Raw genomic sequence first — 14,834 nt, forward strand, 5'->3', positions numbered from 1 at the left:
CCCAGGCCATCCCCCCCCCCCCCCCCCCCCCCCCCCCGGTCACTCCCCCCAGGGGTCCAAGCTGCACTTTCCGCTGACCATTCAAGATCCAAGAGGAGCAACAATCCTCTTTAGCAGAAGCCCGATAATGCAGGAAATAATCAAAGTATTTCCCATTCTCCTTTATCTCCATGCTGGAGAACAGACACTTCATCTGCTAAACTCCTGTATGTCAGGCTGATTGTTAAAGTACCAGCAGCAGGACCATTAGAAAGACGGCAACATTGGAAGCCTCCCAGGGCAAAGATACGCGTTCCTAAAGAGCAAGCTGTACCTAAAAAACAGGCCTGAAACACACATGAAGCTACCTTACATCATGTCTAGGAGACCACTGTCTACTTAGTTGCCTTCCACTGTTCACCCTGCCTGGCACTGGCTCTTCAGCATTCCAGGCAGAGATCTTTTCACATCACCTACCCCCCTGGACTTTATAACTAGCTGGGCTTTGAACTGGCTGGGAGTTTCCGCATGCAAAGCAGGTACTCTGCCAGTGAGCCACAGCTCCATTCCAGTCCCACCCGGAACCCCTTCACATGAGCACCAGCACTCACCTGGTTAGTCCTCCAACGGCAGAGCCGCATCAGGAAAAATTTATCTACTTCATTTATACCTTGCCTTCCTCCCCAGTGGGGACCCAAAGCAGCTTACGCTGTTCTCCTCTCCTGCATTCTATCCTCACAACAACCCGGTGAGGCTGAGAGTCCGTGACTGGCCCGAGACCACCCAGGAAGCTTCCATGGCAGAGTGGGGATTCCAACTTGGGTCTCCTGGTTCCTAGTCTGACAAGCTAACCGCTATAGCACTCTGGCTCATGGCGTGGCAGAAAAACAAAAATCCCTTTGCTAGCAGACTGCTTTTAAGAAGCACAGAGTATCTGCAAGAGAAACAAACCAAGGTGGCAACCCTTACTGGGAAGGGGTATGGGGGTCTTCTCAGGCCTGGGGAGTATTTCAATGTAGGAAGCATGCCGACTCTCTAGGGTTGCCAACTGGCCTGGAGAAAAATGACCTGTCCCTTTAATAAAATGTTATTTATGAGAGGATGTTATTTACCTCCATGCCTGAAAAGCTTCAATTGCTCATGTCTACACATTAAGCCTCTATTAAAGGGACGTGTCATTCTACTCTCTAGGTGAGCTAGCAACCTTGTGACTCACACACATTGTGAAATAACAAGCTCCAAGTGTTGCTGAAATTACAGCTCAAGTCTTTGAACACCTAGGAGAACAGTTAGTGGAAATGGCTTAGCCAAGGGCAGGGCCAAACCAACACCCTCAAGGCACAGTATTGGCAGAGACAGCAGGAGTCATAATGCATAGCATCATAAAACACACCTGTATTCCAGGTGTGTGTTTTTTCTAAAAAAAAAAAAAGGTGGGGCAAGGGGTAAGCCTTCACAAGAGTGTTTACCAGCATCCTCTGCCTCTGTAGCAGAGGTCAGGATATGGTATTTCTTACAGTTTACAGCTTTGTCTGGATGCTTTGCATCATAGGAGGCCTGGAAGAAAGAAGCTAGGCAAGGTGTGGTGATGTCCAAACTGGCCGGGTTTGGTTCCTCAACTGACAACAATATGTGTGCCGCATTTGCTTGCTGCACACTTTCCATGCATTACTTTTGAACAGGACGTGTTCATTGACGCACCCCATCCAAAGGTAGACTGTGGAGTCTGAAGCCACTTTTACCTGCCGTTTGGAGATGACGAGATTCTCTACAGGCTGGGGAACCCTAAAGACCTGCATCTCTTCTATGATATGGACCACGGAACCAACAACCACAGCTTTGTGAATCCAGCCGTTACCTGAGCAGAGATCAAAAGGGTAAATGTCAAATATCACAGCAAGGAAAATGATTGCATTTGGGACTAAATAATAAACCAATAAATCAACAAACAGATCCAACACACTGTAAGCAAAAGGTGATCTGAAACTGAGTAATTAACGTGGAGTTTACTGCTGCGGGAAGTGGTAGCAGCTACAAATACAGACAGCTTCAAGAGGGGATTGGATAAACATGAAGAAGAGTTGGATTTATACCCCACCCTTCACTTGGAGTCTCAGAGCAGCTTACAGTCTCCTTCCCATCCTCTCCCCACAGCAGACACCCTGTAAGGTAGGTGGGGCTGAGAGAGCTCTGAGAGAACTGCTCTTGAGAGAACTGCTCTTGAGAGAACTGTGACTGACCCAAGGTCACCCAGCTGGCTGCATGTGGAGGTGTGGGGAATCAAACCCAGTTCTCCAGATTAGAGTCTGTGGCTCTTAACCACTACACCAAACTGGCTGTCAAAGCAGAGGTCCATCAGTGGCTATTAACCACAAGGTATAGATGGAGCTGCGGTGGCTCAAGTGGTTAAGACGCTGAACTGCAGGCTGTGGAAGGTCAGTAGTTCAGCAGTTCGAGACCCGGGTGGCGCATGATGGAGTGAGCTCCCATTTCTAGTTCCAGCTCCTGCCAACCTAGCAGTTCTAAAGCAAGAAATTGCAAGTAGATAAATAGGTACCACTTCGGTGGGAAGGTAACAGCATTCCGTGCACCTTGGTGTTTAGTCATGCTGGCCACATGACCACGGAAACGTCTTCGGACAGCGCTGGCTCTTCGGCTTTGAAACGGAGATGAGCACCGCAACCCTAGAGTCGGATTCGACTGGCTTTCGAGCAAGGGAACCTTTACCTTTATAGATGGAACACTATGTCTGGGGCAGTGATGCTCTGTATTCTTGGTGCTTGGGGGACAACAGTGGGAGGGCTTCTGGAGCCGGAGAGCCTAACTAAGTTTGGAAAGCTTAAAAGCAAAGAAGAAAAGTGTGGCTATAAAGCCTCTGTATTTCTACGTAAGGCCAAGAGGTGAGATGACAACTTGCTGTCTCCCAGGTAGACATGTGATCTGTCCCCTAAGTAATGAGGAGGCACAGGGCCAATACCCACCTGTTCCCAAGAACAGCACATCATACTCTTGTCCATCCAGGGCTCGGACTCTGTCTACGGCTATCTGGGTATAGATTACATTTTTCTTCACCAACAGGGGATCGCCATCTGTAGGTTTCACCTCTTCATACATCAAGGGGTGGAGCTTGACAAAATCCAGCACGCTGTTGGGTAAATCCTGGGAGGAATTGAAGCCACTCTTGCGAGCACGATCTGTGATGCACTGAAAAGGAACTGAGTGCCATTAACATATCAAGTTCCGGCACGAAAGAGATACAAACAAAAACCCTGCCACTGGGCTGTGTCCTTTCATTTTTCAAGTAAAGGATCCAATGGTTTGAGTGCTCTCCCATACAAAATTTTATTATACACACAAAGCTAGAATGATTGGAGGAAAGGCTAGCCTAGAATCTTCTCCCCAGTAAGTTAACTTAGTGCATACAGAGAGCAGCCTTTTACCATCTGCGGCTGATTAGGCAGTTGGTTCCCTTCCTCAAACGCAATGACCTGGCAACAGTGATTCATGCTATGGTCACCTCGAGATTAGACTACTGCAACGCTCTCTACATGAGGCTGCCCTTGTCTCAGATCTGGAAGCTGCAGCTAGTGCAAAATGTGGCAGCCAGGCTGTTGATGGGTCTCTCTATACGAGACCACATCCAGCCTGTGCTGAAGGCTTACCGGATTCGTTTCAAGGTGCTGGTTTTGACCTTTAAAGCTCTATATGGTATGGGGCCTGTCTACTTGAGGGACCGCCTTTCCCCACATGTGCCCCAGAGAGCACTGAGGTTAGGGACACAGAGTCGCCTGGCTCTCCCTGGCCCGAGAGACGCCAGGTTGGCCGCTACTAGAGCCAGGGCCTTTTCAGTGACATCTCCACACTGGTGGAATGAGCTCCCGGATAACCTCAGGGCCCTGCGGGACCTTTTACAGTTCCACAGGGCCTGTAAAACAGAGCTCTTCCACCAGGCCTTTGATTAGGAGCCGTCACTGATGAATGTGCCACCGGAACACGCTATGGCCCATATAAAACAGTGGTGGATACTGCCTCCCTTGAGGGGATTGTATATTGATGCTGCCATCATCTGCACTGTTCCTGTTAGATTTTATGATGTTAGGTAGTTGTTTATGTATATTTTATTGTATTTTAGTGTATTGACTGTTTTATTGCTTTTAATGTGGTTCGCCGCCTTGAGCTGGTTCCTGGCTAGGCGGGATATAAATTGAAAATAATAAATAAATACTTTCATGTCAGGGAGCATTCAAACCTTCAACCCTTTACTCATAGTAAGAAAGATATATCAGGTATCAAGCAGGGTTTTTGCATGTCTGTTTTAGCTCTCAGCTCTGCAGCAGCACCTGGTTCCTTGGCAGTAACATATATGGGATGAGAAGCAAAAGGAAGAAACTTACTGATCCTGGCCGGGGCTCTGGAACCTCCCCACTGTACTGAGACCATTTGCGGGAGGAGTCCTGGTATTCCATGTAAGTCCCTTCAAAGACTGCCTGCACCTCAGAGATGTTGTATCGGCAGATGGCGGACACCTCCATGCTTCTCCTGGAAGATAAGATCATCAAGTGGGGCTAGAGCCTTCTGTTTCTCCAAGAACCCATGGGTCTGTATAAATGAACCCTAATATGTCAGCACAGGGCCATAGTGGCTCAGAGGTTAAGATGCTGAGCTACAGACTAGAAGGTTGGTAGCTCGGCAGTTCAAGACCCTAGTGCCACATGACGGACTGAGCTCCCGTCTCTGGCCCCAGTTCCTGCCAACCTAGCAGTTCGAAAGCAAGAAATTGCAAGTAGATAAATAGGTACCGCTTTGGTGGGAAGGTAACAGCATTCCATGCACCTTGGTGTTTAGTCATGCTTGCCATGTGACCACGGAAATGTCTTCGGACAGTGCTGGCTCTTTGGTTTGGAAATGGAGATGAGCACCGCCTCCTAGAGTCAGATTCGACTAGCTTTCAAGCAAGGGAAACCTTTACCTTTAGTATGTCAGCACTGTAGGACTGCAAGGAATCTGAACATCCTCTGCTCCAATTCCAACGATGAATAGGTTTCATAAATTGAATCCAGGTAGCTTAAGCATGTTTCAGGGGAATATGATAAGTCCCAGTGTTACCAGCCCATGCAGCCTAGAGGAAAATTCTTTCCCCATTCCAGGTTGATGGATCAGTTCCTAACAGTCCTTAACAATTATTAAAAAACTCTTATTTGGCAAGAAACAATTCTTGTTCCAGAGACAGTCTATGGTGAAGACAGAAAATAACACCAAAATTAAAAAATAACATCACAAAATCTATCTGGGGCTGTGGACAGTGAGGCCGTGGCTGGGATATTCTTGAATCTGGAGGTTAGCACCAGCCTCTGTTCTAGCATTCCAGTGACCTTCTTCTCCATCAGTTGACTGTCCAAGGCACCACCCCACCCCTTTAAATTGACTATTGCCTGAACTAACCGCAACCCATACCAACCAGGGTGAGGCACAACTGAGGGTGGAGCTGGACCACAGCCTTTGATGTGGAGGCATAAAAGCAAATCATTTAGGAGGGAGCAGCTGCTGCTTATGAAATGTCCAAACAGTTTTCATATTTAAAAGCTTATATTAAAATTAATCAAAAGTTAATTAAAGAGGGGGAGCCACTGACAGCGCAAACATTCTTGTACACCCAAACTATGGCTCCTATTTTCGTGGATGTCGTATGCCTGGCCTCTGGTAGTGAGCTAGATCCACAGAACTTTGGAGGGAAGAGCCCTCAGGGATTCACCGAGACACAGAGCTCTGTAGCAAGCCATCTGCTTGAACCTGTCAGTAGGGTGCCTGATCCGGGTTTTGACTGTCACAGTAACGGCTCCCCAACAATCTGCACCTGTCCTTGCTGCCAGTTACTGGTAATTATCCTGTTGTTTCCTGATCACCCTTCTCTGTGCCTTCAGCGAATCCTTGTGAAATTAGACCCAGTAACTGTGTGGCTCACTTGGCTGGCGGATCAGGATACGAGACTCTTGGCAAGACCTCAATTTTTACTAGCGTGGAGAATACAGTCTGGATTTTCAGCACCCAAATATCTGGACTGTGAGTAATCCATGTGGTGGTATCCCACTGATGCCTGAGCTTGCTGAATCCACTGTACAGGTTTCTTCATGCTGCTCCTGAGAGACCTGCTACCGCGCAGCCCCATTCATTGTCCTGCACTCCTCCTTGAATGTGATTGTTCTCTCCATCACACACACAAAACTTCTCTGGGCTTCTAACAGTTCGAAGCCAGATCAGGACAGTAGGCTGAGCATCGAGTAAAAAACTGCAGCTGTTGCTAGCGGCAAATGAATCAAATCCCTTTTTGCCATCGACTGGTGCACTGCATTCCTGAGGCTCCATCATTTCCTGTCATCCTGTGGAGAAACTGCTCAGCCCTACAAAGCCAGTGCATTTTCTCCTTCACCGTCATACAATAACCACGGCTTCTGTACCAGGTGCATTGCTTTAACCCTTTCCGTGATGAATATGCCAAAATCATGTGTGACAACATATAATTTGTATTCCAAATTGTCCTTTGTGGCTGAATGGCCAGTGCCAGTTAGCACACCTGCCTTTAAAGTACTGTCTCCCTCCCTGTCATTTATCTTGTCTTCTGTGTTAACAGAGATCACCCTGACATGGTTGGCCCAGGCTAGCCCAATCTCTTCACAGCTTGGAAGCTAAGCAGGGTCAGCCACCCTAGTTCATACTTGAATGGGAGACCACCAGGGAAGTCCAGGGTCGGAATGCAGAGGCAGGCAAGGGGAAACAACCTCTGTTTGTCTCTTGCCATGATAACCTAAAGGGGTGGCCATAAGTTGGCTATGACTTGACAGCACTTTACACACACATTGTCCACAGGCAAAAGCTGCTAGTTAGCTAGGAGACAGCTTGTTAAAGTACACAGTATTATGAACTAGCAGGAAATGCTAAAGGCTGACTAAGATTTCAGCCTGAGCTCAGTCCAGAGACACTAAAGCAAAGGAAACAACAATGATTGTCGTGCTTAACAGCCATATGGTGAATGTTTATGGTCTTTTTATCCAATAGGGTCGAAGTGATTCCTGCCCCAGTGATTCCACACATGAATACAGCTGTCTCCTGCATATGCTGCTGTGATTAACCCATTCCACAGATGCTCATCCCTCAAGTGTTCAGACTGTCCCCTCTGTGACTTACCCTCAGCACTGACTCAAGCAAAATGAATCAGTTTTGGGTGGCAAAGTACTTGCAAGGACCAGGAGGATTTTATCGGCAGCCAAAACTGAAAGACCCCTTTGCTCAATTTCAATTCCACCCAAACAAAACATACACCCCCCCCCCATCAGGAGATAGTTAAAAGCCCTAGGCAACTAAAAAAGGATGTTGATGGGGGGGGGGAGTGAGTTGAAAGATTCAAGGACCTCATCCAGCATAAAAGCCCAGGTAGTCTAGCATTGGATGGGTGAATCAGCAGCTGCACAACACAGAAGATCTCTTTCCTGGACGGCAACAGCTAATTCTGTATCCGACACACTGGGCAGGGGCAGTATCTTACCACTGTGTGTGTGGATGGTGTAGTTTCCCCCCATGTTCCTCTGCATTGCTGCAGCTCTTTCTCACCCCTGGAACAATCAGTCTTTCCTAGGGCTGTGGGACACACACAGAGGAACAGCAGTGTGGATTGGAGGGTCTGGAGTGAGGAAAGATAAGGGGTGAAATTGATTCCTCCTTCCTCAAAGTGCCACTGAGAGGAGAAGGCAGTTTATTTCTGTGTCCCTCCTCTCTCCAGCCTGCCAACTGTCACAGCTGCTCTTATGCATGGATCCTGCAACACCATGATCTTTCCAGCAATCAGAATGTTCTGCAGAATATAGGAAAGCTTCATGCACTTTCTGTACTCTGATTGTAGGATAGTGTCCATTGTAACAGTCTGTAAGTGTATTTGGCTTACCACTGTGCTGATAAGGTGAATGCTGCATAGAAGACAGTACTCCGCCAGTCCCCTCCATCCAAGGTATAAACATCCTTGAGGACTTCATAGTAGGGAATGTAGCAGGCCAGCCTGGCTTTCATGAAGGATGTCCATTTCCTTTGGAGGATCTTCTTGCCACCAAGGTCATTCTGGAATGAATAAATAAATACAGAAAGGCTTACAAAGTCTGTGTTAAGCTCATACACGTTAGGCCCAAGAACCCTTCAGACACACATATCAAGGGTGGGCTGGCCACTTAACTCTCATGGAAGCTTTCCAGTGGGCCACTGCCCTAAAGGACCACTGTGGCTGGCTTGTAGTACCACAGTGAACGCTGAGTTTGGCTTGTTCCGGGGCCATTTTACCTTCCCAGTCTACCACTGTCAGATGCTGTTGGATTTTCACACCCTAACAGTTTCACTATGTGTCAAGAGACCCAGAAAGACCAACAAAGGGCATAAACACAGATTAAATTCCTTATACGAATGGAAATACGCCGTGCCAATTGTGGCTTGGACTATACTAAAACTGCTCCTTACAGGCTTACTCTTTATATACAGTTTGGACCTTACCCAAGGAGATCAATGGCTTCTAAGCCCTTTGGATCTTGAAAGCACTCGATATCTAGTACTCGCGGGGCTACAGTGGATCTGAAGGCACTTGGACCAAATCACACATAACACGGAGAATCTGGAGGCCTGCCCTCTTCTTTATGCATCAGCCTGAGATTAACGGGTCAGAATCTGTGTTGCCAGGCATGATGTTTGAATGCTGAATATTATTTTTGATTATTGCACCTTATCTTCAAAATGCAACTGGAGAATGGGCCAACAGGGATCAGGGTCATGGTATTAGGAAATGGTCTCTCTACTTCTCATTTCCCTAATCAAAACTGCCTCCTAGTTTCCTTTAGCCCTGGCAGGGAAGAACACAGGTGCCAGTCATTTCTCGGTATCAGAGTTAAAGGCAACTGAGGAGGGGGCAGTTATGACTGAGGCAACAGTGTCTGTGTGGGCAGGAGGGGGAACAGTGAAAAGCTCTTCCTAGATCATGCGGCCCATAAACACCTGACAACCCCCCCCCCCATTCACCAGTGGCTGTTTTTTGCAACTAGATTATATGCCGGAGGACCCATTGTTGGAGAATTCAGTCACAGGCCTCCAGCATCATGTGCAGCTGGCCTTTAGCCTATTACCTACTTCATTCACTCTGGATGATGCCATATTTTCCTATATATAGGAATATAAAGAAGAATTTTCCAACACTGAAATAATCAGATGAACAATTTACCATTCTATCATTCTAGGCCCACCAATCCAGGTGGAACTTCTGCTTCCTGAATATAACTACTTCTGTTTCACAGTGAGACAAACCCAGCAAGGCCAGGGTCTGGTGGACATCAGTGAAACCTGCCTGTTCTTCTACAGTAACAAAAGCCAGCACAATGCCAAGGGGGAATCTGTCTCCACCAAACAAGACCATTCACATTCCCAGATGCTGCTGATGCCTCCAGGATCAGTGAAAAGAAACAAAACCTCCACAGACAACCAGTCCTGATCACTGTCACTGGTTTGTTTGCATTTTTGAAGAATTTGATTTCTGAATGAGTTCATCCAGCTTTAACTTCCTGCCACTGGCTCTCATTCTCTCTCTCAAGGCTTTCTCCCTGGGAACAGTAATCAGATCATCTCTTAAGCTTGTGATCAGGCTCATCTCAGACTCCTTAAATCTTTTGTGGCCAAGCTTATTCCTCAGCTCCTCTCTGGGACTGCTCCAAGTTTTCTACTGCTGCTCTGGTTGCAAGGACTGAGATTCAGCTAGCCAAGAAACACAAAGCCACCAGCAGAGTCCTCTGCACTCTTTGGAACCAGAGCCATCTGTCGAAAGCATCCAAAATATGGATTCCACATAGCTCTGCCTGGTGCTTGCTTGGATGCACCCAGAATATTCTTACTCTCAAGCCAACAAGGATGCAGTTGTGGGGGGCAGCATGTGGTCTGCACTGGGGAATGTGGCTCATACGCCAAAGCCCTGAACAGAGTTGGCCACACCTGGAAGATGCTAAGAGCAGGGACTTCTGTTCTGAGCTTTGACAATTCTTGCTGTGCACAAAGGTTTTCAAGAAAAACTACCGTGCTGACTGCTGCAATTACAGGAGTGATATGGCTTATTCGGGGGCCAAGGGCACCTTGCCACCAGCACAGCCAGAAGCCTATCTCATCTCCCTCTGAACTATTCCTGCTCTGGCATCACAGGCAGAAGAGACACAGTTTGTCCTTGCAGCATTCCACAGCATGTTGTGGTTCTTCATTATCACATTTGTTTTCCTTCAATGGGCCCACATGGGGTTATCTTACATTATCTTCACAACAGTTGGCTAGGCTAGGCTAAGGGTCAAAATAGATGAAATGACCACTACCATCATCAAGGCAAGGAAATAGGTCAGTTTTGATCAGTTGACCCACACTGTTGTGAAGGGCTAAACCTCTTCTGTCCTCTCTCCCTCTCAACCTTGATTCAAATTGGCTGAGGGTGGAGCAGATCTGTTCACAGTTGTCCTTGCAGTGGCTTTCTGGTCTGTAACCTTCATGACTCAGCAGGGATCTCAACCTAGGACTCCAGTCCTACACAGACCGAATAGGGCATGAGTCCTCTTGAACTCAGTAAAGCTTACTTCTAGGCAAAACATCGTTAGGATCGTGTTGCAAGTCTCCACAGTCCAAATCCAACACTTTTTCTGCTGTGCTAGCTCTTGCAGGTATTGAGATACCAGTTGGCCGCTTATCTTCCGCCCACGAGGATTTGTGGCAGCTTATTGAGCTAAATGGTTAACAGTGAGTAGAGGTTCAGTCATGAACTCTGCAAAAACACAGCATCCGAAATGTTTCCAAAAATGCAATGGGGCATCCAAAGTGCAGTGACAGGCTAGCAAGGATAATGGTGGGTATCTCCCCCATAAATGTAGCTTGTGAACAAGCTCTCAAAGTCCTTGTGTTTGTAGTCTAGAAGCAAAGCAATAACAAGCTGGCAGCAGGCTGCAGGGGACTGGAACAAAACACCAGGAATGGCAAGGCTGAGCTGAGGTTCAGGGCTCAGCAGCATCCCCATCAAGTGATTCATGGCAGTACAAATGCCACTAGCTCTGCTCTGCTTTCAGGCTGCTCTGTGGCACTGCACCCCAGCCCACCCAGGAATGGATCTGTAGTCAGAATCCCATTTAAGGTAAGGTCTCTGCTCATTCCAATCAAAGTATGTTTGGCTCCTTGAGTCCCTTAAAGTGAGAGCAGGAAAAGACCTGGAGCCCATCACTGAACAGACCATGTAGCACAGAGGTGTCGAACTCATTTCTTACAAGGGCCAGAGCTAACATAAATGTCACTTTGTCAGGCTGGGCCATGTGTGCCATAAAATGTAATGCCAGGTACCAGAGATATAAACTCCATAAAGGACAGCAGCTGGTAAGCTCCGAGTTGGTCTATCATCACTGCAAGGCCTCATGGGCTGGGAGGGGGGTGGAAAGGAAAACCCATACGGGCGGACTGGAGAGCCGGCAGGGCAGCACTGGGCAGATGCTCCCATGCTGCTTGACTGCTGCAGATGAGGTTGTTCCGCCAATGCTGAAGCCACCCCAGCAGTCTCCTGTTCCCTCCCTTGTACTAGTTGCTTGCGGGCTGCAAAAGAGCCCAGGATGGAATGGTTCTGGCCCCTGGGCCTTATGTTTGACAACCCGTATTGCAGCACAAAGACTGGTTGGAATCTGAATGGCCTTGGCCAGGGCAACACCTTCATGTCACAAGTGACCGAACATTCTTGAGTGAGCTACTGCCCCTCCAGCCTCTCTCTCGGGGTTACAAGTGCCGGTGAGGATGCAAGTTGCACAAGCCCTGATGCCAGAGCTGGGGAAATGTTTCCAGTTCCTAAGCACGTCATGCCCCTTCACCAGCCCCAAGCCTTCACAGAACCCCTTCTCTTTACCTTACACACTCGGGCCACCCTGGCAACCCTGGGCAGCTGGTTCTTGTCAAAGATAGAGGTGCTCTCTTCTCCTGCTTGCTCTGTGAAGAAGTAGTAGATCTTGTCATCATCCCCCACCAGGCTGCTCGTGCTCTCCCTGACCAACACGGAAGCCACAAACTCAGCATCTGTACAAACCAAGGACAGCGAAAGCATCAGACTTGAAAGAAACCGCTCTCACAACAGCCCCCCCACGTGGCTTTAGAGATGGGGCACATGGGGGACATGCTCCCTTAGTAATACCCCGAGCCCCCTCTCTGAATTTCCAGCTCTCATATCTGTCCTTTCTGAGACAGAAAGGAATACATGCAATCTCTGTTTCATCTAATTACTTGGCAGTAAAGCGGGAGGGAGGGTTGAAAGATAGCACAAGGACTCTTTTGCCGAGCTGATTAACCTCTTTCTGACTCAGTTCATTCCATCTGCCCTTTCTACGGTCTTTTGTCCCTTTCCTTTTTTGTGGTTTTTTTTCCCTTTCCTTTTTTAATGTCAGCAATGACAAGTGAAAGTAGAGAGCAAAGAAAAAATCTGACTGCGATTTATACTATTTTGGGGCTACCTCCTCAGCGGCAGGAATCTGCCTTGGGAGTGGGCAGTCATGGGTAGATGGCAGGAAGAGAATGCCCAGGCCCACTCGGCCTGATACCACCAATGAATGCAATCCACTCTGTTGCAGCTTACATGAGAAAGAATATGTGTCTCTGAACATGTGCAGAATGCCTTTTATTGACCGATTTAAAAACCACTCAGTTTCCCTCAAAATCTGGGATAAGAGCTAAGAATCTGAAGAGGCATAATATAAAGGCAGGCCTAAACCCAATGACAAGTCCCCCTCCTTCTCTCCCCCAAAACTGATAACCTGAGCTCTTTTCAGATGCTCCATTCATGAAGGAATTGAGCACCACACATTTCCACCTCTACATATTGCAATTCCTCCCATTGCTTAGAAGCCTCGTGGTAACCTACTACGACACTGGATGAAACGTGATTACTGCCATGAATAAGGATGTAGTTTTATGCTGGGAAGTACAAAAATTATTTAGTCAAGTAGTACAGCATTGGACAGATGTAACCTCCCATTTATATGAATGGAATATCTGTCAGAGATCACCCTAGAATCTAGGGCGCACCTGGGCACTGGGCACTTCAAATACAATCCAATTTAAACTAATATATTCTGTAACTTAAAGCATATTAGGCTTGTATTTCAGTATCTGCTGTTTCAAACTGACTTACAAATCATTCCTCCCTCAAATGTGCCCCCCCCCCATTTGTGGCTATGGGCTTGGATGAGAGCAGCATAACAGGCATCTTCATCTCCTGCTGGGGGCAGACAAAAGGGTCAGGAGACATGGCTTTGGGATCAGCAAAGCCTACCGTTCAACCAGTGCAAAGGGGATTCCTCTGTCTTTAGAACCCGCTGGAACAGGCTGCGTCGGATGTCTGGCTGGCTGCGGAATTCATAGCGTGTTGCTGTATATAAACTGCCATCTGGGGAACAATGCAGCAAATGAGGTAAGGTTAGGTAAGGATGATTTGCCAACTGGTTTTGCTCAATGAGTAATTCCTTCTCCCTGGGCCTAAGCAGAAGACCTCCTTCCTTGGTAAATCAATCCTTCTGCACCTGATCTAATCAGTAAAAGCCTCCTCTGATAACAGCCACACAGAGAAATGCATACTCTTGAGATTATATGCCACTGCGTGCCAATGCATGACAACTTCTGCACACAGCCAGGGGAGTTCAGGAAGAGTAACCAAAGCATTATCTAGAACTTCCCTGTCATTTTTTTGTTGTGCCGCATCTGATTGGTTTGAGATTCTACCCATGCCTGGATGGGAGAGAACCAGCTGTGCTGCACAGATAGCGATACCCGAGTGCTCTGGGGGAAGGGAGACTGCCACTGCTCCACCCTTCAAAATTAAGTGCTAGATGGAAGTGGGCTGGTGAGGAGGGAGATGTATCAGGAGCCTTAGATGCACTTTAATGCATGTGCCTACACACACACACACACACACACCCCAAACTCTGTGCCCTGCCCACTCTGGGTAAACCTGAAAGGAATGGCTGCAAACAAAAGAAGGTGGAGAGGAAAAGTACATACCCACAATCAGACCAGTGTAGCCATGGCTAGGGTCATAGGGACATTTTTCCTTCCCTTCCTCAAAGACTGACGGTGGCATCAACTTGTTGGTATCCTAGAGAATGGAAAGAGCAGAGACAGATCACCCACGAGACAGAGAACCACACAGCTTGCCTGGATCCTCCTGACAGCCCCGGAGACCAAGGGTCCCTGTGTGGAGTTTTTAGCCAGGGGACAAGAGAGGTGGATCACCAGGTTCAATTTCGAGGTTACTCCTCAATAGAAAGTCTCTTGTGGTAGGGTGTAATGTATCCGCCATTACCATGTGCGTGACCGTTGGGCCATGCGGTCAAGCACAAGCCCAGAGCTTCGTCCCTGCAGAACAATAGCGGAGCGGATCCTAGCCCGCACCAACCAGAGGGCCAGGTCCGCGGCCGAGAGCCAATGGGACTCTCGGCCACTGTAAATAACCTATAGGGTCACTAGGGGGTGTGTTTTGGTGGTGGGTTTCTGAGCATATATACCGGCCTGCGTGCCGGGGTTCCTTGTCTTGTTCTTCACTAATAAAGTACTCTTTGCTGAATCACTCCACGTTTCGAGTACTTTTCACTGGCGACGAGGATGGGATTCTACCTCTCGTGAACAAGACCCGGAGGAGACCCTGCAGCACCGAGCACCGATCGTCACCGCCGCCGCCTGCCGCCGCCGGGATCATCGCTCCATCGCTCAGCACCTCGCTCCGTCAAGACCTCGGCCGAACATCACGTTAACCGCCTTTCGCTTCACAGCACCCGAGCTTCAAA

The 14,834-nt window shown here is 48.0% G+C and overlaps 1 protein-coding gene across 1 annotated transcript in view; it reads right to left on the reverse strand.

Annotated features, from left to right (window-relative positions):
- Window positions 1–14,834, reverse strand: part of SEMA4G (semaphorin 4G) — a gene marked incomplete at its 5' end in the record, with an annotated part of 37,282 nt that overhangs the window by 3,378 nt on the left and 19,070 nt on the right. Inside the window, 7 exons of the mRNA XM_015410345.1 lie at window positions 1,722–1,837; window positions 2,961–3,183; window positions 4,374–4,518; window positions 7,916–8,085; window positions 11,912–12,078; window positions 13,328–13,441; window positions 14,053–14,146. Coding sequence (XP_015265831.1) covers window positions 1,722–1,837; window positions 2,961–3,183; window positions 4,374–4,518; window positions 7,916–8,085; window positions 11,912–12,078; window positions 13,328–13,441; window positions 14,053–14,146 — 1,029 coding nt within the window. The remainder of the gene's footprint in view (window positions 1–1,721; window positions 1,838–2,960; window positions 3,184–4,373; window positions 4,519–7,915; window positions 8,086–11,911; window positions 12,079–13,327; window positions 13,442–14,052; window positions 14,147–14,834) is intronic.

Source organism: Gekko japonicus, unplaced genomic scaffold (assembly GCF_001447785.1).
Source record: "Gekko japonicus isolate JY-2015 unplaced genomic scaffold, Gekko_japonicus_V1.1 scaffold1568, whole genome shotgun sequence".
NCBI lineage: Eukaryota > Metazoa > Chordata > Lepidosauria > Squamata > Gekkonidae > Gekko > Gekko japonicus.